Consider the following 27,779-nt stretch of genomic DNA (forward strand, 5'->3'; position numbering starts at 1 on the left):
CCTATAAAAAGTCTTCTCAAAACGCTACAGTAAACACATTATTTCAATCTGCCGGGAATTTTTTTTTTTTTTTATCAATACTTTCCTTATATTGCCTTTCAATTTCAATTCACCGATGACAACAAACCCGCATCACAAGAATTTCATACTTCCATTCTTTCTTTATTCAAAAAGAAAAAGGCACGAATGCACACTATTCACATTTTAAACTCTACCTTTAACTTCATATTTTTTTATAACAAAGACATATTAGGAAAGGAAAATTATATTAAAATTTCACACAAGATTCGTCAACAATCAAACTAAAACCACAACACAATACCTTTAATTCAATTATTAATAAACCTTGTAATAATTAATTTTCTTATGCAAAGCATATACACAGTTTTCCCAATTATAAAAGCTCAAAAGTTGCTAAGTCTAAGGGCGGCCATTAACGTCATGTTTTATTATGAATGTAACAATAATAGGATAATTTTTTTCCCACAAAAAAAAAAAAAGGCACAAGAACTCTTTGACGTCAAAAGGACACAACATGAATAAATAAAATGCAAAATACTTGTACATGAAAGTAGTGGACTCCCTGCACTAAAATGACAGATGTAGCGGGGTAAAAACAAGTTGTGGAAAGGACAAAACCCATTTCATTTACAAGAAAAATGGGTTTGACATGAAGCATTTCATCCGAATAGAAGAATGCCGATGTTTCACACGCTGGTCGCATGGCAATATAGTCCCAGAGGAAAGCAAAGAGTGATTCGTACCAAGAAGATTCACGGCCATCATCAACTCATTACCACCATCGGATGCAATTAATGCAGGTTCAAGCAGATAAAAGCTACATTTGCTTTCATATTAATGCAGGCTAAAGTAACCCTATGAATCGCTGACGCGACTCAGACATCTAACCTTGTACTCCTATGCATGGCCGACAAGACTCAACATATTCCTACCCCAACATATCATGATATCTTCATCCTGCCTACCTGATTTAGTATCAGTCACAAGCCAGGCCCCTGCTGCAAGTTTATTTCATTACTGAACAGCGTACAACACAAAAAAACCCAACACCAAATCATAAATTAATTTCAAGGAAATACCCGCAAGCCTGCCAAACGCTGCGAGTTATTGTTTACCTAAACGATTGTGGCCTATAAAAAATTTAACCAAAAAAAATAAAAAAGAAAATGGTCAAAATAAAGCTTGATGCAACAGACCACACCAGCAGGAAGAACCCAGGACAGCTGCCGATCACATGATTTTCAAGCCAGTCGATCAGGGGAAACTTATGACATGATCAACACAAATCAGGTTTCTACAACACTGAAATCCAAGACCACCGGCATGATGTTAGGTTCAAGGAATTGTAAGGAAGGTGATTTTTTTTTAATATCCTGTTGAAGTTACACGGTCTCCAAACCAAGCATCAACTTTCCATAAAACGGGGGCAAGTTTCAAACAAACTATTCTGAAATTCACATGATTTGGGGAGAAGACATGCCGACACCACATAATGAAAACGTTGAGTTGCTTAAATTCCTTTAAATTGAGAACGGGCGAATAGAGTCATGCTGAATGCATAAAAAATATTAATGTTTTTAGGCCCACAGTTCTTATCTGTGTCTACAGATCCCCCCCTTCTCAATCTTAATAATCTAGATTTCAATGTGACATTCAGGAAAAAAAAACCCACAAGCCCAACTTCTGTAGAACAGATTGAATACCTGCCACTGCCAGAAGTATTTGATGCAGGCCGTCAACCCCTTTTAAGTTAATAAAAAGAAATGCCAATAGAGTTTGAGGTGCGCAAATCACAAGTGACGAGACTCAAACAGAAGCATGTAGCTGGATGGGACCCAAAACTATTCAAAATTGGAGATCCCAGAGAAGGGCAGCCAGGAACGATATCCCAGGGAATGCAGAAGCACAAAACCAATGAAGCAGTACCAGAAGACACCTCAAAACAAAACAAAACAAAAGCATAAATTTTAGCAAAAGCTCAAACTCTAAACAATGCGATAGCAACTACCATGAAAATACTCTATTACCTGTAATGGAACTACATGCGTCCTGCATAGAATAAAGAACACAAGCTGAGAAATCAAGAAAGTAACTAGTCCAATCCAAGAGTAGGATGTTCAGGGCATTGCCCATCTAAACAGACTTGAACCGCAGTGCAAGCACACTAGTTTAACAAAATTTCAATATCCACTTGAACAACACAGTTGCCAACACTTTTAAATCAACTTCTGCTTCGGCGTCGATCCCTTGCACCATTCCTGCATATTAGCACATACCATATCACCAGTATGAACATATAATGATGACCTTGATTACAGCACTGACCACTTGTCAGCATAAATAAAAAGAAACAATACGGCAAGAGTATTCCACAAAACAGCACTGACCACTTGTCAGCATTTACAAAAGAGAACAATATGACGAGGATTCCACAAAACAAATATGCTTGTAACCACTTTAACATAGAAAAGGAAACAACCTACAAAATTATGATCCTATTTGTTATCGACACCTCTTAGACTTGGATAGCATGAAAGGAGGGATAGGGAGAACAGCCAAGATCAAACATTTGGAATTCATTAGTAATAATAAACAAAACAAATAAAAACAAGTATTAATCATGTCAAAAAACAACAATAAGAAGCCCTATCCCTCCAGGTAGGAAAAGTTGAAGCCACCTAAATTTACAAGCCATGTTAAATGTTCGATAATACAAATCTATATGCTATACAAGTTAACATTCACCCTATAAGAAACTGATGGTAAAAATATTGATGCTCATCCACAAAACAGTACTTAATGTGAAAATGGAAATCAAGTCTAAAAAAATATAAGCTTACCCATTAGCATATGGTGGCTCCTCACGTCCACGGTAAGGAGGTGACTTACTATAGCTGCGTCCTCGAGGTGATAAACTGCGACGCCTAGGAGACCGACCACGAGGACTATAACTCCTACTTCACAAACAAAACACTCAAGAAATTAGAAAATTGCATAGTTGGGGGGGTACTACATCTCCCCAAATAGTAACTATGAAACCAACTTCCAACTTGAGAAAACCAACACCAAGGATCTTAAGTTATATAAAGTAGCAAAAAATGATAAATATGAAGATTATAAATATTTCTATAATTTTCCAATGTTTATCACAATCATCAAGTCACATTCAAGAGAACTTCATTAAAATTATGGAAACTAAAGTTAAACGCTATAACAGATATGGGGGGCTCAAATAAGAACATGGATGAATCCAAAATCATATAAAAAAAATACAACACAACCTTTTGCTACTCTACACAAGTGCACACAACAAAGACTATGATGTATAAGGGAGAGAAGAACAAGGAAGAATAGGATAGAGAAAGAGAGTAGAGAGAAGAATTGAGGACTAGCAAGGGAATCCTAGATAATACTTGAGAGATTTTATTGAAAATATCAATCCGGTACTCCCTCCATCCCCAATTATATGGCACTTTTAAAGAAATTTTTCCATCTCAAAATACAATTCATTTTAAATAGATTAAGATTTTATTAAATGTACTAATTTCAATATTACCCTTTTTCTCTTTATAATTAATTTCCATCTCTTCTCTTTTCGATATATTAAATGATGAGTATTTCTAAAAGTTTATATTTTTATTTTGGAAAGATAAAGTTAAATGTATTTAATGAGGTTTCTTTGTACGTGAGATTTTGTCTAAAAATGTTTTATAAATTGAGACAAAAGGAGCATATCTCAAGGCTATATATATAGCATCAATCTAAGTCCAACCCGTATGCTAAAATAGTAACATTTCTAACTACCTAACCACTAATGACTCTCCCACCTCCTTATTATGATTACACATCAATCCCCCCTTAAGAACCCTTGTCCTCAGGGTCAAAAATTACAAAAGAAGGGCACTGCTTCTGCAACTAATAGAAACGCAACTCTCTTCTTCATCAAGAAGACCCTTCCACTATACTAGCACCTCAAATATAATTCTACCCTTCCTTCTTCCCATCCATTTATTTTAAATCCTTTATGAGATAAGGTTTGAAGGAACAAGTGGATGCCTTGGCTTCATGTTTGGATAATGGTAGAGCTTAAGCAGAAACACATGAAAAGTGGGATGTACTAAAGATTTTGAAGGTAACTCCAATTTTTACGCCACTGGACCTATCTTTTGACAAATTCAATATGGTCCAAAGTGCCTTTGAGCTAATTTCTAAGAGCTCCTTGATGCTGCAAAAATCTGTCAATAAGGTTGGAACTTTACAAACACCCACCATCCTTCCTCAAATGCTCTATCACTCCAATGTAGATTTGCCTTTCGTTTCATCCTGTTGACATCCCAATTAAGATGATACTTTGACATCCCTAGAGCTTCCTCTCGTGCTACTAATGTTCTATTAATAGCTTACACAGTCACATCTCTAGGCAGATGTGAGGAATATGTAAAGGAGAAGCCTGCCCATATAGCAATTCACAAGGAGTAGTTTTTGCAAAAGTGTGGTAAGAAGTGTTATACCACCATTCTGCCAAAGAAAGCCATTTATACCACTCCTTAAGATTTCCCTAGCACATGCACCTCAAATAATTTTTCAAACAATGATTGAGCACTTCTAACTGCCCATCCGTTTGCGGATAGTAAGAGGAAGTAGGTTTCTGGTCAGCCCTCAAAAATTCCTTCCAAAAATTATCGATAAAGAAGGGGTCCCTATCACTTATAATCTCAACTAGAGTTCCATATAGTTTGTAAATATGATCAAGAAACTGCTGTGCTAGTGTAGATGATGTAAAAGGATGAGATAGTGGCACAAAAAGTGCATACTTGCTATAATGAACGATAACTAACCAAATTGTGTCCTTGCCATTGGATTTGGGTAATCCCTCAATAAAATCCATGGTTACACTTTCCCAAACCTTGCTCAGAATAGAAAGAGGCTGTAATAACCCACGAGCCACTGATTCACATTTACACTGAGCAGATGTATCACAATGCTTCACAAAATCTTTAATATCCTCAAATAATTTCTGCCACCAAAATAGTTTTCTAACCTGTTGATAAGTAGCTTGCACACCAGAATGTCCTCCTTGTGGACTAGCATGAAGCCATTCCAAGATTTTATGCCACACACTTGGAATAATGCCCACAACCAGCCTGACCATTTTATCTCAAGAACTGACCATCCCATGTATATTTGCCTTCTACACCACCATACTGTTGCAAATGAGCCTTCAAACTTCTTAACTCCACATCATCATCCCAACTTCTCTAAATTTCTAGAAAAAGAAAATCTGAACAAGCATGAAGGAAAACTCAAAATACTCAATTAGGCGTCCTAGAAAGAGCATCAAGAGCATTATTGTCATTGCCCTTTTTGTAATGTATTTCATAATCATAACCTATAAGCTTAGTCACCCAATACGTTTGGAATTCTATCTTTAATTTCTGATCCAGCAAATATGAGACTACAGAGATATTGATGCTCTACAGCTTGCACTACACCAAGGAACTCTTTCTCATAGATAGAAAGATCCAGGTGACAAGGAGCTAGGGCCATGCTGAAAAAGGCTATAGGTTGACCCTGTTGCATCAGAACACCCCCAATTCTAGAGTTGCAAGCATTAGTTTGAACCATAAAGTCCTTTAGAAAAGTCTGGAAGAGCAGGGAAAGGTGCAGCAACTAAAGTTTCCTTCAATTTTTTGAAGGTAACAGTAGCTGTTTCTATCATGTTTCTTTGTTGCTTCTGTAATTGAGTTTCTCACATACAATCCCAGCATCAATTGCTCTGACGCAACTGATGTATAACGTAGAGAAGAATGTGGAAGAATAGGGTAGAGAAAGAGAGTAGAGAGAAGAATTAAGGACTAGAGAGGGAATTCTGGATAACACTTGAGAGATTTTATTAAACATATCAATCAAGTACATCTCAAGCACATATATATAGTATTAATCTAAGTCAGACCCGTCTGCTAAAATACTAATGTTTCTAACTAACTAACCAACCACTAACGACTCTCCTTCGTCCTTATTATGATTACACATCAAACTATGAGACAACAATCTAACCTTCGCCCATAACTTGGGCTCCTTCGAAATCGTGGCGGACTGCGACTGCGACTGCGACGTCTTCCTGAACCACCACGCATGCGACATTCACGAGCAAAGTGACCAGGCTCACCACACTCATAACACTTCAGATCAGATCCACCAGAACGACCACGACCACCTCCACGCCCACCACCTCCACCTCTGGAATTGTGGGAAAGCTCTACCCTCCAACCATTCTTACCTGATCATTGAAACAAAAATGAAAAGGCTAAATAAGAAGAAAAATAAATACAGCAATCCAAATCTATAGCCACTTTATTCAAGAGAAAGAAAACAATCGACCATATCTTCTACTTGTATCATACAAGACTATAAATCAATTCCAACAAAACAATATAGTAAGAAGGTAACTTCCTAACATGTGGATTAAAAGTAAGAAGCAGTAGGTGGCATTGGTTATCGAACTCAAATATCACTCACATGGCCCATGGGTAGATTAATCTATTGGAGCTCAAACTGCTCATAGGAATATACATTTAACACAGGCAGCACTCACATGTCCCATAGATTAATTGCAGTAGCATACATCTCATAAAACAAACGCATTATGTAACAGATGTGTAGCTTTGCCATAACCCTCCAAACCAGTGCAATTCCTCAGTTCACATTCTTATTTCCCTTCACATACAGTCAATCTCTACAAATCAGCAGTCTTTGATGAAGACTGGTGGGAAAACCATTACTGCAGGCCTGCTTGCAGAAGAGATTTGCAAGGCAGAAGTAGAAGAAAGAGAGCATCTGCTAGCACGTAGGCCTATAGCTTCCTCAAATGAAAAAGACTTAAATAGGAAGTCGAGGGAAACCCTTCAACATATCAACCAGAAAAGGGGGCAAAACAATAACAAATTAGCAAGTAAAATAAACAAAATATTAATAGAAATTTGCAAACATATTTAGAAAGCATCGCAATAAATGCTCTGAAACATACCATCTAATTCCCGAATAGCATCTTGGGCATCTCTGCGGTCATCAAAGTCTATAAAAGCATAACCAGGTGGCCTCCTTGCGACCCACACACTGCACAAATAAAAATCATGAGCAGCGCAACATGCTACATCCCAACAATGCTAATAGACAAGCAATTGGTGGCCATGTAAGCAAGTTCAAATGTTATTATTATTATTATTATTTCCTACCAAATTTTTTTCCACAATCTTGAAGCAAAAAAGTTGCCATTTTCCACTAGGAATGACAATTTAGACATATTTTTTATAGACTTGACATCTTCAGCCTAAATGCACAAGTCGCCTGGGTTTTTGGGCATAACAATTAAGTAGAGTTAAATTACGAAAAGAAACTGAAACTCTGCGAAGCCTATGGTTAAATTCTAAGCTTCAGTGAGGTAAAAATTGCAGACCCCACAACGAAAAAATTGAGAGGAGTCCTGCCTATTTGGAGCTCACTACATAGAAGTCCAATCCACAACAAGAGACGCCAGCTATCATATTCGTATAATTATAAAGTTCGCATCTTCGATGTGACGATACCAGTCCATGCAAAAATTCGTCAACACAAACAGTGACATGGTAAAGTTCACCTATTCACCTACTTTCTCTAAATTACGAAAAAAGACTTGCAATAACAGGAAAGCTACCTTCGTATGACTCCAAATACACGGAATTCATCTTCAAGATCTCTCTCAGTAACTCTTGAGTCCAAGTTACCAACATAAACACGAGACATGGCTTCGACCTTTCAGAAGAACCTGCTCCAGCACATGGACAATGAATATATGTTCAAGAAAACATGAGCCCGGGCTTCAATTCAAAGAAAAAAGGCAAGCCCTGGTATGAATTGGAAACATATACATGCGTTTATAGGGCTTCCGGGAAACACGCGAGACAAAATAACCTGAATAGCAGAGAAGCGGGATCTAAACCTGAAGCGATGTGATGAAGGACCAGCGAGAAACCCTAGCTTCGGCCGCCTCCCACTACTATTCGCCCTAGGATTGATATCCAAGTCAGCTACCAAGATTGGAGAAAAATACCCGATGCCTTGCTCGTGCACTATATAAATATCGTGTCTTACTATTTCTTTTCTTTTTCTTTTTCTTTTTTTAATTCATGGTGTCGTGTCTTTTACTCTTATCATTTTTTTATATTTCAGACTTAACGTAGCGTAATTGCGTAAAATAGCCCTCGATTCCAACTCGTCCTTGCATCAAAAATTCCCTCGGACCGAAATCGTAAAAGCCCCAAGGTTTTTTTATCCTCTGCTTTTTTATTTTACTACTCCCTTTTCCCATATTATAAAATATTATTAAAAAATTTTATTATCTCAAAATATAAAATAATTTAATAAAAATAAATTTTCATTAACACTATTTTTTTAATATTACTTTTTAAATGAAAAGAAGGTCAAAATGATTGTATATTTAAAATATGTTAAATGCAGATATTTTTAAAAATTTGTATTTTTATTTTAAAAAAAGAAATTTATAAAATTATATTATTGAATTTATTGATATACAAAAATTTATTTTAAATTATCTTATAATTTAGAAGAAATAAATTATTACATAAAATAATTCAAGATTACCTTTATTTTAAAGTACATCAATCTTTTTCTTTAATTGTTGTTAAGCCAAGCTGATTTTCCACATGGCTCCTCTCATACTTCATTGTGAGATACAGAGTCCTGACTCAGATGAATAGTGACCGTTTGCTTTGGGCTCCAGGCCATTTGTTGATTGATTTTTACCTTATACCCTCCTTTTCCAAATTCAAGACCACTCTTTTTTATTCCCCAATTTTACTTCAACTGCTTTTTTTTTTTTTCAAATTCAGAAACACTCTTTTTAATACTTCTATACAGGGTTGTGCAAAAAGTCCGAAACCCAATTAATCAAGTCCAATCCAACCCAATTTAATTTAATTTAAAATTAAAAAACCAATTCAAATGCTAGTCTAAGTTAGCTGTCCAAAGTAAGACTCAGTTTCAGACTAGTTCTCATGATCAATTAGTCTTGTCTGACACAATATTTAAATATATTTATAAATATTGTTATTGTTTATATTTATAAATCTTTTATTTTGAATATGTTTTTATCAATTTTTCTAATATTAATTTTTCCCTTCTCCATTCTCCAGAAAAAGCATGACATGGTCCTTCCCAAAAAGACCAATTGTTCCATCTCACTCAACAACAGGAACAAGGATAATTTTACTAACGATTTATTTATTAACAATAAATATGCCAAGTTTCAATATTTTAAGCATTGCCTCCATTACAACTGACTCTAAATGTTCATCACTTGTATCAAAAATTTCTGAATTTAATTAATTCATCATTAATATATCATAGCTCACCCATGTTTTTTGTAATCATCTTATCCATATTCTATTATTGAAAGTAAAAATAACAAGTTCATTGTTGTTTTGCAAGAGCTCTTGTGAGATTTTAACAATTTCAATTGTACCGTCTTATATTTTGTTCAGCTGGCAAAATTATTCCTTTTTATGTCATCCCGGTCACTCTTCAAATCCCATGCTAATTTATTTTAAATTACATTGTGTTAATTACAACCTCATTATCACTGCAAAACAAAACTCACTTCTCATTTTTATAATCACCATACAAGTATACTGATAACATTACTCAATCTCATTCCATATACACGTTCATTCACCTTCGAGAACGGGGAATAAAATCTAGCTTGAATTTCAAAGGCAGTGCTTTACAATAATATTAATATTAATTTCCTCGAATATAAAATTATGCATCATAATAAGCAATATTTTGAAAATCAAATTGAAGATCACAGTGGCGAGCTGTGCTCATAGCGGATTCAAATCTTCTTCTTCTTCTTCTTCTTTTTTTGATCAAAATGAGATTCAAATCTTTATTAACATGTGTGAGCTGTAAATATTCAGCTGATTAATTTTTTAAAAAATATAAAATTCTAGATTTGGAGAGTATTATAATTAATTAACATAACATGCATTAAGATAAATCTTATGCACACTATAGTGTAATCTGGGAACTCAATTTAAATTCATACGAGAGATATCTTCTTTTAGAACGAATATAAAAGATATTTTCAGATATATTTTTATTGTGTAAAGTAATTTACAATATGTAGCGTTATGGACAATTTTTAATATATGATATACAATTTAAATAACTTTCATATTCTTTTTCCAATAAAAAAGAGAGAAATAGATAAATACACACACATGAAAAAAATGACATAATTCATTGAAAGAAGGTCTAAAGTAATTTGATTCTTAAGAAAGACATTATCTGAAAAATAGGATCATGAGAGGTTAGGGGTGTTAAACTAAATTAAGGTGTGGAAAAATGGTCGGATCACAGTGCACGTGTTTGTAAAATATTAGCCATGTTCTAACATGAGCAACACTTCAACAAACAGCAATCAAGATCCGTCTCTCTTCCAGCTTTTCTTCTCCTCCATTCTTATTTTCACTTTCCATGTTCTGCCATTTACCTGATTCATTTCCCAACCATCATTCACATTCCTTTCCTCTACCAAGTAACGTCTTATCTTCCTCTCCCTCTTAATATCATTTCCCAACCTAACTGTTTCTCGAAGGATACATTAATTTGCTACAATGTCAGTCTGGATTGCATTAATCTTGTCTCTTGATTGACTGCTACAATGGCTTCATTAGTTTGTTACTTTCACATATGACTTCTTCTTTCTCCTTCTCGTTCTTATTTTGATAGGCATATTAAACTACATTGTAGATATAGCGAATCATAGATTAAACAACAGACATGTCAACTGAACCAGGGCCGTATGAGCCGAAGAACATCCTCATAACTGGAGCAGCTGGTTTCATAGCCTGTCATGTCACTGCTAGGCTAATCCATAAGTACCCTTCATACAACATTGTAGCTCTTGATAAGTTGGACTATTGCTCTACTTTCAAGAATCTCAGGTCGTCCTCCACATCACCAAACTTCAAATTCATCAAGGCTGACATAGCCAGTGTTGACATTGTGAATTACCTTATGATCAAGGAGAAAATAGACACAGTCATGCACTTTGCCGGTCAAACCCACGTCGATAATTCGTTTGGAAACTCCATGGATTTCACCTACAATAACATATATGGCACCCACGTGCTTCTTGAGGCCTGCAGGGTCACCAATTGCATAAGAAGGTTCATCCATGTCAGTACTGACGAAGTTTATGGCGAGACTGACTTGGACACCGACATAGGCAATCACGAGGCGTCTAGGCTTCTTCCTTCCAATCCATACTCAGCAACAAAAGCTGGAGCAGAAATGCTGCTCAAAGCTTATCATCGGTCTTATGGTCTTCCAGTTATAACAACTAGGGGCAATAACGTGTATGGTCCCAAACAGTACCCTGAAAAGCTTATACCAAAATTCATTCTTTTAGCCATGAAAGGTGAGAAATTGCCAATCCATGGGGATGGATCAAATGTGAGAAGCTATCTCCATTGCGAGGATGTTGCAGAAGCATTTGATGTCATACTCCACAAGGGGGTGATTGGACATGTCTATAATATTGGCACTAAAAAGGAGAGGAGTGTGCTGCATATTGCAGAGGAGATATGCAAGCGCTTTCAACTGAATCCTAAACAAGTCATAGAGTATGTTAGAGACAGGCCTTTCAATGACAAAAGATATTTTCTGGATGATCAAAAGCTCAAGAAGCTGGGGTGGGAGGAGAAAATTTCTTGGGAGGAAGGACTTAAGATGACCATAGATTGGTACAAAGAAAATCCTAATTGGTGGGGTGATGTGTCTACTGCTTTGAGCCCACATCCACGTTTCTCAGCAATCAATCTCTCTGATGAACCAGTGTGGTCCTTTCAATATGGATTTGCAAGACTAGCAAGGTCATACACCGACATTAAACGCAATTCAGACACAAAATTCCTGATATATGGGAAGACTGGTTGGATAGGGGGGTTGTTAGGAAAGCTTTGTAATGAAGAGAGAATAGCTTGGGAGTATGGGAATGGAAGACTGGAAGATAGGAGATCACTTTTAGAGGATATAAGGAGAGTAAGGCCAACCCATGTGTTAAGTGCAGCAGGAGACACTGGGAGACCAAATGTTGATTGGTGTGAATCACATAAAGTAGAAACAATAAGGACTAATGTGGTGGGCACCTTAACTCTGGCTGATGTTTGCAGGGAACAGGGTTTATATATGATGAATTTTGCAACTGGTTGCATATTTGAGTATGATGAGGAGCATCCTCTAGGATCAGGCATTGGCTTCAAGGAGGAGGACAAGCCAAATTTCATTGGTTCCTTCTATTCAAAGACCAAGGCCATGGTAATGCTTCATTCTATCATTTCACCATCATCGTCTTCTTTTGACTTTGATTGAGGTAAATTTGATATGGTTTGGAAAAAAGGCTTCTTTTTTTTTTTTTTGCTCCAACCTCACTTTGTCTTTTCACAAATACTAGGACCGCACTTTAGCATGGAGGGGTTCTATTTTCTCAACTAGCTTACCATGCATATTTTCTATAGCAATGTCATTGACATTATGGCAAAACACACGCAGGTAGAAGATCTCATGAAAAATTATGAAAATGTGTGCACGCTCAGAGTTAGAATGCCAATATCATCAGATCTCAGCAACCCAAGAAACTTGATCACAAAGATTACTCGTTACAGGAAGGTGGTGAACATACCAAATAGTATGACAGTGTTAGATGAGCTCCTACCCATGTCAATCAGGATGGCCAGGAAGAACTTGAGAGGGATATGGAACTTCACCAATCCGGGAGTGATAAATCACAATCAGATATTAGAATTGTACAGAGATTATATAGACCCCCAATTCATTTGGGAAAATTTTAATTTGGAACAACAGGCGAAGGTGATAGCTGCTCCCAGGAGTGACAATGAAATGGATGCATCAAAGCTCAAGCAAGAATTTCCAGGGATATTGCCTATCAAAGATTCCATCATCAAGTATGTCTTTGGGCCCAACAAGAAAACTTGAGCACTTTTCAAACCTTTCATGTAACCTTTGTATCTAAACATCTATTCGAAAGCAATGTAAGAATTCAAGTATAGGAACCGCTGCTTTTTTCTTTTATTTCTTGCCACTTTTAATTTACATACGGTCACTTTTTTGAGAGAAACTTAACAATCTCCTGTAACTTACTGTTCATTGACATACAAGACAAATCTCAAGTATTTTAGCTCTTTGTTGTCATCTTCTTAACATTAGATGTCCGTCATCTTAGATTAAGCTTCAGGTTCCATACGTTTAAATGGGAAATCAGAAACAGAACAAGTAGCTGACCACTAAAAGAATGACAACGTCCACGGTGATATTGGGATTTTACTGTTAACTTTTCTTTCTGCCATTATTTTATATTCCAGAAAAGGCTTCTGAATCTCATTTAAAAAAAAAAAAAAAGCTCCTCAATCAAGGCTATTATTTGGTCAGAACTGTTTGGTTATTTTAATGTAAATGACTGTTTTTTCGGGTAAATCTAAGGGAGAATAACAGTCAAATCCTATAAGAGAAAATTTATGACTGCCTGACAATTTGTTTCTTTTAAAAAAAATCAAATATAAATATCAATTTAAACATTTGTTAATTTAAAAATTTTAATTGTAAATACAATATTTAAATTCTAAATATAATAATTAGTTTACAATTTAAATTCTCGTTTATAACTGTTTGAATTGATATTTATAATTTATTTTATAAAAAAATTTATTAAAAACTTACCTATCATTAATTTATTTTTTAAAATTGTATTGTCATTTTCCTGAAACCTAAGGCAAATATTGCCAGTATTACCGGTATGTATGATGTCATTCTCAATAATCTGAAACATTCATAACGAAGCTATGATTGATACAATAATACAAAAGGAATGGGCAACCTTGAAATTTCTTATGGCTCAGTAGATCGAATTGACACCAAAATCAAAGATCCAAGGAACAAAAGAATCGCGATTTCCTAGCTAAGCCCGTCTAATCACACATCCTGCTATCAATATGTTCCATGACTTCTCCGGGGAACAAGGGCTGTCCTCCAAAAGCTCATCATTGTAGCTTAATCAAAGGTGAAATGCTTCAGGCTCTTCGCTCATTGCCACTGATTCACCTTTTCTTCGATGTTGTCTGAAGTCTGCACCCTTTCCAGCAATTGTATCTTTATGTACTCATGACAGTATTTTATAGATGATTGTGACAACCACAACAAAAAGAAAACATGCTATACATTTAAATTTTTCCTACTCATCTGCCAGAATCAACTATGCCCAATTTTATAAGATGGCAGCAAAAAATTGGCCAATCAAATATACAAATACTAAACTTGACTGATGACTAAATCAGAGATTCCCATTCTAAACCACAAAAAAGGCTAGGAGTGTGTGCATTATGGCCCAATAAATTATAATTCCAAGTCGCAAAGCAGGCTGCCTCATCAGAGCTCGATCACACGATACCCTGCAAAAATGTGAAAGCATGATAAAGACTAAAACATTCCTTATTTTTAAAGGAGAACTTTTATCAAAGCAATACAAAGAGGAGGAAGAGTAAATCTACCACAAGCCATCAATCATGTCAGTCAAAGGTCTAGTAAATCTTGGAAGCGGGACAATTTTTGATGAAGTGAGTGGCTTAAATCCATGTACTGTGGCACAAAATGGAAACCAGAAAAATTAATAAGAAAACTACATTCGGTCTAGATAAAAAACAAACAACTGGTAAAGCAGCGCAGATTTACCTTTGTCCTCTTCTTCGTCTTCCATCCTACTAGTACTACCAGGGTCTACATCGATAGCAATGGCAACATGATCATTATTGCCCTTGCGCAAACTGCGAACTTGAGGTGTTACAGAAGTCCCGGCTGCTTTCCACTTGTTGATCTGCTTAAAAGCCAATAAATAGTCAAAACTAGTCAAGACCCCCATGAACATGAGACAAGAAGACAGTAACTTTATATAACTTGCACTTGATGCTAACAGATCTCATCACTTCCTACCATCACCATCCAGATGCAAACTTTATTCTTTCATAATATATATAGATATATAATATAATTTAACCATAGTGAAATAGTGCATTAAGCTACCTATGTGCTAGTGGTACATAAATCGGCATATTCCCTTTCCACAAGCAATACCAGAAACATATAAAGATGAGATTTTTGCCTCACCACTGGTTCAACTTCCACAATTTCTGATCTTGTGATGGCTTGCTCTACAGACTCTTCCACACCGTCAAGCAAATTTAGCCGTGATTCTTTCTCATGCAAAGACTTCTGTAAAGCTGCAGCTTTGTGGGTCAATTCTTCTACCTTCATACTTTCTACTTGCAACATTGCATCTTTACTATCTGCAACTGCCCTTAAATTCTCTATTTCTGATAGCAAAGATATAAGCTTCTTCTGAAGTACTTCTTTGTATTCATCAGCCTGAGTATTACCCTTCACTTCAGGATGCATATCACGCAGCCCATCTTGAGAGACCATCATGTCAACCCACATCAAGAACTCAAGGATCTCATTTGAACTTTTCTTGTTGCTATTTGTGATGCAAGAAGATCATTGGTACATCTGGTAACCTCTTGCCTTAAGAAAGAAATCTCAGAATCCCGTTCTTGTAGTTGGGATTGCAAATTTTCAACCTCAGCAAGTAGACTTGAAGACAGGTGGTGAAGCTCATCAAACTTGCTTACAGTGATGGAAAGCTTTTTTGTAACCTTACCATTAGAAGCTTCAAGATTCTCGATCTCCAGATTCTTCTGCTGAACAACCTTTTCAAGTTCCTCAATCTTTTTCGTCAATTCTTCCATCTGCACCTCTTCCTCATCCAGTGCTTGTGTTAGTGCCTCAATTTCTGCAGTAATCCATAAGTTCCAAAATAACAGTGAGTTCTATCATAAATAAAATATAAATATAGTACAAGTTTACTAAATTAAAAACACAAGAAATCAGACAAAGCTCACCTTGGTCTTTGCTAGACAACAAATCTGCCTGGCACCTGATTTTCTCCTCTAATTCACCAGTTGTTACTAGATTATCCTGCAGAGCATTCACCTTCTGCTCCAGTATCTTCCTTTCAGCCTCAATCTCATCAATCTGTTTGACTAAATTTTGCTCTTCCATTCTTGAAGACTGAAGTTCTTGAAAGTAACTGTTCGCTGCACCTTCAGCAGCCTTAATCTGATTTACAAGGTCCATGCAGACCCTGTCCCTTTGAACATCCTTCTCCTGAAGCTCTCTCTGCAAACTTGTTATAGTAGCCTTCATTTCCTTTTGATTAGCATCCAGAATTTTAGTTTTTATACTATCAAATTCATTTGCAGCCAACAACAATCTATCTGCTAGAGTCTTGATATATTCCTCTGACACTAAAAGAAACTCACCACTGGAAGGAAGTATTCCATCCTCAAATGGTGTCAATTGGAAATTAATCCCTAGCTCTGAAGATGCTGACTCATTAGCAACCAGATCTGCTTTTCCATATTCAATTACAGCAATCGAATTGGCACATGCTTGATAAAGGCGGGCAATATTCTCACGCAAAACAAGTAGTTCCCCATCCTTTTCACCAATTTCTTTCTTCATGGCTTCACAGGACTCCCTTTGTGATATCATATCCCTTTGAATGCTCACCACTAGTTCAGATAATGTTTTGCCCTGTTCCTGTGCCAAACTCAAGTGCGCGCACGCGCTTTCCTTAAGAGAACTAAGCTCCCCCAATAAATTTTGCAGTTGATGCCCAAGAAGACGAAAATTTTCAATCAAGTTATTATCATCAACATCGCCAATCATCTCTGACCAAGAATCCACAGAAACAAAGCTCTTCTGAAGAAGAAAAACGTGATTTTTTTAATAAAAAACGCAATTAATTAAATAGAACGAAAGAATGAGTAAGATGCACAATAACAATGAGGTGTCGAATTATCTCATCCCAGGAAAATAATGACGTGACAAACCAGATTCCCCATATCATGAAGAAAAACAAAGCTAGCAACATTATAAAAAATCACAATGAAGAAAAAAGTGATCAAAAGTAATCAATATGTACAGAATCTGTAAATCCTGAAGTAAACTACTAGCAAAAAAATATCTCTAGCACCCAGTTTGTTATACTTATAAAACCCAGCATTAATTTACAACAAACATATATCAAAAAACATATTTGAACAGCACAGACTATGGCATTGTCTATTTCTCGTTATCATACCAAATGGAGGAAGTTGATGTAGATTAAAGCCAAAAGAAAAAACGTCAAAACAAGGAGTAAATGAACATCCATATAGTAAAAATACCTGATTATCAGATGACATTCCTAAAATGTCATCATGTCTTCTTGCAACAGATGAATCAACAAGAGTGGCAGCATTTTTGGCTTTCATGCATGACTCAAGACCAACCTTTAGACCCTGGAAAGATTCCAAATCCATGCAAAAAGCATTGGCCATTAACGTGCTGGTGTCACTGAAGCCTTTGTGTAGTTGGTTTAAGCTAGATTTTAATTTCATGATCTCAGCAAAATGGCTCTTTCTTTCCTCCATGTGCAAAGCTGATAGCCTTTCAAGATGAGAAATCCCTTCCAGTTTGGCAGCCTCAGCTAAATCCCTTTCCTTTCTGATATCCACAAGCTCCTCCTGGAAGGCATCATTCCTCTCTTGAACTTCATTCAACTCAGCCAGGAGGAGCTCTGCTGCTCTTTTAGATTTCAAGGACTCTTGCTCTAGAGAAGCCACAGTAGCATGCAAACCAGAGCATAGCTTCCCAACCCATTCCAGCTTGTTTACTGGATCATTCTTCTTAGATGCATTCTCAAGTTCAAGAACTTCTAGCCTATCTGTATAACCAGACAAATCCTTGAACTTCTCTGTAAGCTTTGCAAGAGCAAGTTCCAGTTGTTGTTCTCAGATTTCAAGTAACCCATCTCACTAGTCATCTCTTCAATTGTTTGCTTTAGACTGTCTCGTTGTTGAACCAGCAACTTCCCTTTCCTGACTGCAACATTTAACTTCTCTCTAACAGAAGCTGACTTCTGTTCCTCCTGATTAAGCTGCTCCTGCAACTCCTTGGCTATTTTAGTTAAAGCTTCCACTTCACCAGATAAAGATATTTTGCTGTCCAAATATCTATCTCTCTCCTCCTTCACACACATCAATTCATGAAAAGCCTCTTCCAGATCTTTCTTCAAACTATCAATAGCTGTCTCCTTCTTATCATCAGTATCCTGGCTCCTTGCCTCTTTAAGAGAAGCATTAGCTTCTAGTGTATGTTGCCCATCAAGTGCATCCCCATATGCTGGTTTAGTTGCCAAGAGAGTTGTATAATTCTCTAAGAACTTTCTCAACAGTACTTCTAAGGAATCAATACCCTCCTTGCCAGAAACCAAATATTCTGTTTCGAATTCCTGCAAGGCATCACCAACTAAATTTTGCAATTCTTTGATCTTGCCCTCAATGCCAAGCATTTGCTCTTCAACGGCAGATTTCTGCTTCAATTTCTCCTCCAGGCCAATTACCTCAGCAGACAGCTTTTCATTCTCAAGTTCAGCTTCCCTTGCCTGCACTGATAGCTTCTCACATTCATATATCAGTAACTCCACTCTGTCAGAAAGATGCTTCCTCTCAGAGGTAACAGCTCTGAGGTCTGCTTGTAGAGCAGACACTCTCCTTTGAGACTCTTCAAGATCAGCATTTAGCAATCCACAATAGCTGTCATATTGTTCAATCTTAAGCTGCAGAGAATCTCTATAATGATTAACCTCAACAAGCTCTCTTCCTAACCACTCAATTCTATCAACTGTCTCCATAGACCGCAAATGTGAAGGCATGTCAATTTTGTCTACAAGCTCTTCCCATCTCTGCACTAGTCTGTTTCTTTCCATTAATGACTGTTCCAGCATTTCATTTTGTTCAGCCAACCCATAGTACTTACTCTGTAACTCCTCAAAGTTTTTTCTAAAATCTTCCCCTGAATCAGATTGTTGCTGAACATCTTTCCAGGCATCCATGACAACAAAGCCAGCATCAGAGAAAGAACCTTCTTCAGCTGAAATCTTCTGGTCTGAATCATTCAAAGGCAATGAGTTTCCAGCAGCCAACCTAGCCAACCAATCAATCTTCTCAATTAGGTTTCTTGAATGAAACTGCTCTGGCAGATCTAGGTCTTCCAAAATCTCTTCTATCCTCTGAAGCAATGAATCTTTAAGAAGAAATGACTCTCTTAAGGCATTGGCTGAATTGCGAATGTATGAAAGCTCAGATTCCAGAGCCTCCACGCGTTCACCAGCCTCTGCAAATGTCTTAAGTTTAGCTTCAATCTCATGAATTATAGTATCTTTCAACCGTAACTCACCCAAGCATCTCTCCAATTCACTGGATGTTTTAGCCAAGGACTGTTTCAGGCCATCCCGCTGCACAACCAAGCCTTTGCCCTTGCTAACAGCTATGCTAAGTTTCTCCCTTAGAGAAGAGACCCGTTGTTCTGACTGCTCAAATTCTCTAGTCTTTACATTCAATTCAGAACAAACAACAACATAAGTTTCCTCAGCCTGACGTAAGCTTTCCCTCAAAATAAGAATTTCATTTTCATGCTCAGTACATAAGGTTTCTAGATAACATATCTTTTCCTGCATTTCAGATAATTCCATCATCTTAACTCCAAAGCCTTCTTTAGCTATCTGTTCCTGGAGTTCAGCTTCTCTAGTTTTCCGAACAAGAGTAGCTACTAACAATTCTAAACATAAGAGGGGTGCTTTGTTCATTTTGATCTTAATATCATCCACTTCCATCACGCCTTCAACTCCTTCAACTAACTTGCCAACAACATCTAAATCAAGACACTTCATGTTCATTTCCTCCAATTCTTTTTCCTTCTGCATTAATTCTGACTCAATCTCTCTGGTGACAGATTCAAGTTCCAACCTCCTATTCAGTATGTCCCCAAGAGATTTCATGATATTCTCAAAGATGCTATAGTTCAGTAGATCAGGCAATGGCTCACCTTGTACATCCGTCTTATCTTCATCTGTAGACCCACAGTGCTCAAGGACAAGCTTCCTCAGGTCACTATATATTTTATTCAATGTAACAACAACCAATTCATTCTTCTCATGAAGCTCATTACACCTTGTATTCATTTGTTCATACGGAGTACTCACTGTTCCCTGTTCTGCATAAGCAGCTTCAAGTTTCTTCCGAAGATCTGCAATCACAGAAACTGCACTCGCACTATTGTAACTGCCAGTGAAGGTGGCTGAAGAAAAATTTTTCCCAACTGATTCAGCCAGCTTCCCAGCCATTTCAACAATCTCAGCCATGGTAGTATTCCACCCTTGCTCAAGTAGCATTGCCCTCTCTGTAACCTCCTTTTGCAAGTTTCCCAGCTGACTACCCAAAACAGAAGCCATGTGACTTGAACATTGTTGCATCTCATACAAATCAAAACGCAATTGACTAATTTTCAACTGACATTTTCCAAGCTCCGCACAAACTATACTGTTTTTGGCTTTGTGAGAGAGGTTTTCTTCCTTTAAAGCTTTGCAGAATTCCTCAAGATCACTTCTTTTTTCTTGAATGTCACCAAGAAGTTGCATTGCAGCTTCATATTGAACTGCAAGTTCAATGTTGGATGCTTCCAAATCTGAACAATGTTGTTGCAATGCTTCATCTTGATATTTGAGTTCATTATGCTTGGTATCACTAGTTCCTATATTATCCCATTCCTCCTTAAACAATGCACCTGCATTCTGAACATTTAACCTCCATTTTGCAAGCGATGCTCTGAAGTTTTTAATTTGCTCTTTGGTCAACATAAACAGATCAGATGGGATCAGAATTTCACTGGAATCTCCTCTCTCCAACTCATGCTGATTATGGTGTATTTTTGAGTCAAAGGCGTGCATCAATTTTGATTGCTCAGGGGAAGGAACTTCACCACCAGAACTGGTAGAGGATCCTGATTGAGAGTGCACACAGTCAATAGCCTCTTCAAGTCCCATCAAAATTTGCTCTATCTCAGCCAAGTGCATTTTCAAGGAAAGAAACCCAAAAGAGTCATTTAAGACCGCTTGTTCAAGTAGATTCTGTGTTAGACCCCCAAGAACAACAGATTGTTTGTCCTCTTCAAGCATCTTTTTCTGATCAGATGATAATTCCAGGGTGTTGTTGGAGTTAGAAATCTCTAATTGTAGACTTGCCACGAAATCCTTACTTTCAACAACTTCTACTGACAGCTTGTCAATCTCATGAGTTAGATGCTCAGCCTCCATTTCAATCCTATTCCTCTCCTCAGTCACCAAAGACAACCTAGCATTTAGGTCAGAATTTTCGGCTCTTAATCCTTCAACTGAGCTCTTTAGGTCAGCCAATTCTGTTGACAGCATTTTACTTTCAAAAAGATGGATCTCCTTTTCCTCAACAAGTCTATTTCTCTCTCCAATCATCAAAGAAAGTGTCTCACTCATGACTTTGTTTTCCATCTGCAAAGCTGTGACCAAGCCTATGCAGTCAGTCAGCTCTTTGGACAGATCCAGTGAATCTCTTCGAGACAATTCAAAGCTATTCTCCAACTCAACTACTCTGGCAGAAAGTGCTTCAGCCTTTGCTAGGGCAGAATTGTATTGGCTCTGCAGTTCTACACTCTTGCTGACAACATCATGTAATTCAATCTGGCAATTAGCAAGCTCTTCTGCAAGGCGATGATTCTTGTCATTGATTTCACTATGTGAAGCTCGAAGGTGAGATAGTTCATCAATCAACAGACAACGATGATTATCAGACTCCTGTTGAAGCTCCAGCTGCTCTGTCAGTTGCAAAGTGAGTATATCATTCCTTAAGTTTGCTAGAAAAAATTCTTCTTTAACTCTCTCAAATGATTCTAGAAAGGCAAAATCTGGTAAAACTAAACCACCGGCTACAGGATCTACATTAGACACAGTTCTTCTAGAGGAATACTCTTCTTCACCAAGCCCGTTTATAATTTCTGTCAGCTGCAAGAGATTGATTGAGTTCACATCAGAAATAGGAGAGATGACCGGTGTTCTGTCTGAGCTTACTTCATGAGCTCCCACCGACAATTCATGGATTTTATCCACAGATACAGATCCAACAGGAGTATGCCACTGGTTAAACTCCTCCTGAAGTCCCTCGTTCTCCCCCTTATGAGGCAATTCTTCATGAATCAAACCTGAAAATCCCTCTCCCTCCAGGTTATTCAGAACCTTTCCAACCACTGCATCTTCACAACTTTTAGTAGAAGCTGAAAAATTGTCTGACGTGATGTTCTCAAAAGAAGATGTTTCAACTGTCATGCCTATTTGGTCTGCTTCATAAGATGCATCCTCAATTCCAGTCTGCCTTAGAGCAATCCCAGAAATAGCCTGAGCATTCTCACTGACCTCAGGCAAAGGAGCCTTCTCTCGGCCAACAATTTTAGCAGCAGAGGTTTGAAAAGAATTGTTTGCCTCCAAACCGTCAGCGTCCTGCATTGTCCCTACCAAGCAACAAATGAGATCATAATTAAACATAAAATACACAAATCTGTTTTCCCGGCCAAATCCAATAGAACAACATTATCCAGGAAAAAGAAAGAAAGAAAGAAGTTGCAGCCTTGAATAAAATGAAGAGAGGTAAGAGAAGAGCACAACCTACATCTGTTACCTGATCTTCCCTTGTTAGCGTCGAGGATGTATTGAAAATTCTCTCCGGTAAAAGCAAAGACCCTTTCTTCTCCTCACCCTCTCTTTCTACTCTAGTTCTAGTAGCATGAGACACTGCAGCTGCCACTGAAGCAGGTGAGGACAAGACGACAGGTAAAGCAGACATAAGATCGTTCATTACTCCACCTTCAAAATTAACTTCTCCCATATCAGTACCAACATCCAGAGTATTTTCCCCCTCATTTTGGACTGACAGCTGAGAATCAGCTTTGGCTGCTCCCTGATCCTGAAGTTCTAACTCAACACTTGAAGCCAATTCTGCTTTGATATTTGACTTATATGCAATGGCCACTGACGATGAATCAACAGGTAGGGCATTAATCTCAGGAGTTGATGAATTTGCCAGAGACTGCAACCCTGATGATTCTGTCCCGATCAAATTGCAATTAGTGCCAGTCTCCACCTCCTCATCAACAGTAGGAGATGACGCTATTGACATAGGCACGCTAGTTGCAGCATCGGCATCAGACTCATGCTGCTCGGGTTTGCCAGATTTTTTTGAAGATATTCCGGCACCACTACTGCCTTTACTATCCTTCTTCTGACGAAATTGTTGGAGCTGACAGTAAAAAAATAATAATTAAAATTCTGATCTTCAAGCATTCACCTCCATTCCTTATACATATAGCTAAGGAATCTAATCTAATTATTTAAATAGGAATAGAGAACTAATACCAACTAAGTAATTTCAGATCCACTTTTTTTCTTGTGGGGGGGGAGTTTCCAGCCAAAACTAATAATATTAATAATAATAATAATTGAAACGATCAAATTCAATGATCATCGTTGTTTTCTTGAGTGTAGTTATATCCCAATTCCTACGCAACAACAGTATAAACCCCGCGTATGTTCAGTGACATAATTAACTCAATTGTTGCGCTGCCATCATGCAACCGAAACTCAGTTATCACTCAACGTATTGAAATGGACGAGAAGCAGTTGGTTGTTGCTATGTTAATAAATAATTGAAAGTTCTAATTAAACGAGATAGCCAATGGAGCGATACCCTTTTTCTCCCAGCTGCAAGCATATCAGTGCGACCCTTGTTTTTGTCCATCAGAGCCACTCGGTTTTCACTTCCTGCAGTGACGGCGACAATCACCACAAGCAAAACCCAGTTCCCATGTAAAGTTTCTTATTCTGCATCCAAAAGGGAGTAAAATACGATGACGTTAAAACATCAGCAAAGCAATCAGAATTGAAAACAGCCGGCGTTCCCTTCATCCAATCATGGAAACAAGCTCTTCCGCCCAAGATTAAACGCTGCGCAGTCCTTTGTGATAGAAGATTTGTAAGAGTGCAAAAGGGCCTAGATTTAATTTATATTGCAAAATCTTTCCACCAACCAAACAAAGCTTAGACAACTGATTTTGAAATGACAGCAGAGAAACAGCACCAGAGAACCCGCAAACCAAGAATTGAATCCCGAAATTATTGGATTAACTAGACAAACAAGAAATCAGCATCCAGAGTGGACACTGGGACGAAAAAGTAAGCACCTCGTTTAGTAATTTGTTAAATCGGCGTGAAGGTATCTTCGATGCAGTGTGACTACGGATTCGAAGAATCTTGTGTTTCAACTGCGAACTAGATGGCACAGCCCTCTGCCACGGCGTTTGATTCTGTGCGTGTCTGAGATCTAGCACGGCTGGCTGCCTTCCTGCCGGTGAAATTGTGCTTTCTATGGTCGGTTGATTGAAAGGGGAAAAAAGGGAGAATTATTCCAGCGTCCCAAGCAAAGACTATAAACTATAAACTATAAATAGTCTTAAGTCCCGTAAAATTGTCACAATATTATGGAATACAAGGCCTGTCAATGTAAATAATTTTTAATGTTCAATTACTACATTGCCCATGACGCCCAAGGTCTGTCAAAGTCCTCTTCTTCTCCTTCACCGCCTCTGCTTCACTCTGTCCTTCTTCTTGATCTCTCTGTCTCCTCACCCATCCTCGTCATGCCATTATCCCCTTTTTTTAATTTAATAATAATTAGCAACCAAGCCCCACCACCGCCCTTCCAAAAAACAAAGACATGTGAAACGAAACGAAATCATAAAAAAGACCACAGCGCGTGGTCTCGTACTGGGAACTCTGAATCTTTTAATTTAGGGTGGCAAGGGATGATGAGTGAGAAGAAAAAAAGAGCGGATTGTGAAGCCTGATTGCCCGGTGGAAGGAGAGAGGAAACACGTTCGCCGCCTTAGACGTTGGCAAGGACATTGGCATCAGTGATCATAGAGCTTCACATGAGTGAGATCTTGAGACTTGAGAAGCTCCACCACCTTGGACGGCAGTGGTAGATCCAGACTGCGGGTGGTGTCGACGGTCCTGCGCTCCTGGCGATAGAGGAGAAAGATTCAGGGCTCAAATATTTGATCGTAAGAGTGAGGCTTGGGATTGGGCAGTGTTGGGGTAATTTGGTAATTAAACATAAAAAATTATTTACTTCGACAGACCCTGGCATTTCATGATATTTTGATCGATTCATAGAATTTGATGGTATTTACAATCCTTATTTGGGACCTTACAATAAATCTCCCCAAAACGACTCTTTTGGTGCGAAACTGCGAATTTTATTTTACGGTTTTGCGGTTTTATTTTTCATTTTAAATCTCTTATCTGGATTTGTATGTACTTATTACAATATAAGCCATATTTTAACAGCTTTACTTATTTAATTAAAAATATAAAATATTAAGTAATTTTTATAATTATTTTTATTATTTCAATTATACTTCTATTTTTTATTTTCTTAAATATGCATTGAAATTTAATTATTATTATCAAAATGTTTATATAAAATATTTAATAAGAGTAAAATAAAAAATTAAATTTTTAACTTACATTTTTATAAAACATAATTAATTATTAATATCTTATATTTTAATCTGTATTTCAGAGCATTCTGTCTAGTATTAGTAGGTGTTGAGTTTCTATTTTCTATTCGATTAAAAAGCACTGGAGAAAGAGCTTGTGTTAAAAAAGTTTCGGAAGGTTTTTTTCCTTGGTCCAAACAAAAAAGTTTCGAAAGTGAATGAATAATGTATCTCCATTGGATAATGTTACATTTTTTTTTTTACATGAGATCGAAAAAATTAATAAATGTTACGTGATCTTTTTATTTGTATTCTTAACATCATTTAAGAAAAATAGTTTATGTCATGTTTATAAGTTAGGATTCATTGAATTAGAAAAATCTTAAATCTTTTTAATTCTATTTCAAAATTCAATAAATTTTCACATCTACCATTAATAAAAAAAATAATATTAAAAATAAAATTTAAGCAAAGTAAAAAAATAAAAATAATGAAATATTTTATAAATGTAATCAAAATTAATATTCTCTGCCTTCTGTACAGATTAAAAGTTTTAAGTTTATTAAAATATTGAGCGACCAGGACATTCGGGGATGGAAAATTGAATGATGAAAGTGACGTGGCTCCTCGTTTATCTCGCTCACTACTTCAATTTGTTTTCATCCACGTCAAGGTAAACTCATTCTTCTTTAAAAATATAAAATATTTTTAATTAAATTTATTTTAATAAAATAATTACTTATTTTTTAATTAAAATTATTTTTTTATATTTACCTTTATTAAATACCCTATAATAAATATAAAATTACTATCAAGAAAGGCTCTTTTAAAAAAAAATAATAATTACACCTCAAAAAATTAAAAATATTTTACATTTTTAAATATCTGACTTCTAAAAAAATATTTTATATTTTTAAATAAAAGGAGTGTATTTTTCTTGATATACGAATGCTATTAGAATTTATTAGCTTCTTGACAGTAATCTGTTGAAAAGCAGTTATAAACCCCTCAAATTCTCACCGATTGAACTGAGTTATTTATTGTAATACTGTCTATCTATTTATAATATATAATAACTCAATTGGCATATATAACCCAGAAGCAAAAAATTGTGCTTGAGTGTTTTTTGTGTTTGCCTTGCAAGAAAGACAAAAGAAAGGCACCAGTATTATAATGAAACACAAAAAAAAAAAAAAATACAGTTAAATAACGATGACAAAAACATATATAAAAATAATCCTGTTTCTTTGATTATTTTCGATTACTTTCTCATGGGTTAATTCTTCTTGAGACAGTGCAACAGTCATATTGGTAGAGCCTCATCTTCTAAGTAACGCTGTGGTGGGTGGAACTGCGACCTTGGAGAGTGAGAACATCATCAGTTTTCGTCTTCTTTTTCCTTAAAAAATAAAAAACAAAAACAAAAAACATCAATAACAGGGGCCAAGCTATCATCGCCCCTGGTTCCTGATATGCTTTTATTTTATATTTAACCATAAAATAATGAACAACATAAAAATATTAATGTTCAGGAAAATATTATTCTCAATATTTACGAACAAAAATCACAAAACCCTAGCAGCAGAGTTTATGTATTTTTTTATTTATAGGCATCTTTCTATTTGACGCGATCAAATATTGAACATGAGTACATCTCTGTATAGGGATTACAAGCAGAATTTAGACTTAAAAACAAGTAGTATGCTTTGCTAAGCCCAGTTGCCTTCAAGAGGCCTGATAATTGAGACTAGCCCGATCTTCCCTGCAAACTTTGTCCATTAGGCCCAGTCAGAATTTTTTGGATTTCACTTCACAAAAGCCGAAGCCATGGGCTTAAAAAGGATGCCCCATTCAAAGATGGGCTTAGAGAATTTTCATTCTGCTCACATTCAAGAGAGACTGAGAGAGAGACTCTTGCTGTCAAAGACAAAGTTCAGATTTTATATTCTGTTGTCTACTCTGTCATGCATTTTCATAAAAACTATAGATGCAGGGGGGGAAAAAAACCAACGAAATGAAGCATCTAATGAAGACATGAAAAAACATAATCGTCAGTCTCCATAATTTTATTAGGTTTTATTTTTAATTCTTTTAACTGTTTTAGTATTTTCAGCCTTTGTAATTTTAGAAAAATTGAGTGGCACTTGTCTTTATGTCCCTATAATTTT

At 36.6% G+C, this 27,779-nt stretch overlaps 3 protein-coding genes across 6 annotated transcripts; 1 reads left to right on the plus strand and 2 right to left on the minus strand.

The window, feature by feature from the left end:
- Positions 1–513: 513 nt before the first annotated feature.
- Positions 514–8,147, minus strand: LOC129294291 (serine/arginine-rich splicing factor RSZ22-like). Of its 4 annotated transcripts, XR_008589345.1 has the most exons (8): positions 8,000–8,147; positions 7,715–7,825; positions 7,049–7,137; positions 6,079–6,301; positions 2,862–2,978; positions 2,049–2,279; positions 1,725–1,957; positions 514–1,323 (listed from the first exon to the last, which is right to left on the minus strand). XR_008589345.1 is itself a non-coding variant. In XM_054932530.1 (6 exons), exons 2-6 carry the CDS (start codon positions 7,801–7,803, stop codon positions 2,243–2,245), a joined length of 555 nt encoding a protein of 184 aa, XP_054788505.1. In that variant the 5' UTR covers positions 7,804–7,825; positions 8,000–8,147; the 3' UTR covers positions 1,512–2,242. The 4 variants fall into 4 exon arrangements, 3 of the variants coding, with proteins under 3 accessions (XP_054788505.1, XP_054788507.1, XP_054788506.1); XM_054932530.1 differs by lacking the exon at positions 514–1,323 and having other exon boundaries at positions 1,512–2,279; XM_054932532.1 differs by lacking the exons at positions 514–1,323; positions 1,725–1,957 and having other exon boundaries at positions 2,027–2,279; positions 2,862–2,975.
- Positions 8,148–10,430: 2,283 nt separating this feature from the next.
- On the plus strand, positions 10,431–13,459 carry LOC129294107 (trifunctional UDP-glucose 4,6-dehydratase/UDP-4-keto-6-deoxy-D-glucose 3,5-epimerase/UDP-4-keto-L-rhamnose-reductase RHM1-like). Its single transcript, XM_054932240.1, has 2 exons — positions 10,431–12,399; positions 12,634–13,459. Exons 1-2 carry the CDS (start codon positions 10,861–10,863, stop codon positions 13,075–13,077), a joined length of 1,983 nt encoding a protein of 660 aa, XP_054788215.1. The 5' UTR covers positions 10,431–10,860; the 3' UTR covers positions 13,078–13,459.
- A 427-nt stretch (positions 13,460–13,886) lies between these two features.
- Positions 13,887–25,138, minus strand: LOC129294764 (trans-Golgi network-localized SYP41-interacting protein 1-like). Its single transcript, XM_054933246.1, is given in 11 exon segments — positions 13,887–14,546; positions 14,646–14,733; positions 14,827–14,968; positions 15,259–15,629; positions 15,632–15,940; positions 16,050–16,911; positions 17,379–17,974; positions 17,977–22,569; positions 22,724–23,354; positions 23,802–23,935; positions 24,295–25,138. Coding segments are annotated over 10 exon segments (7,746 nt in total). The 5' UTR covers positions 23,853–23,935; positions 24,295–25,138; the 3' UTR covers positions 13,887–14,443.
- Between the last annotated feature and the right edge of the window lie 2,641 nt (positions 25,139–27,779).

The sequence above is a fragment of the Prosopis cineraria genome, unplaced genomic scaffold (assembly GCF_029017545.1).
Source record: "Prosopis cineraria cultivar Desert tree isolate PC_DT_omini unplaced genomic scaffold, ASM2901754v1 PC15, whole genome shotgun sequence".
Lineage (NCBI taxonomy): Eukaryota > Viridiplantae > Streptophyta > Magnoliopsida > Fabales > Fabaceae > Prosopis > Prosopis cineraria.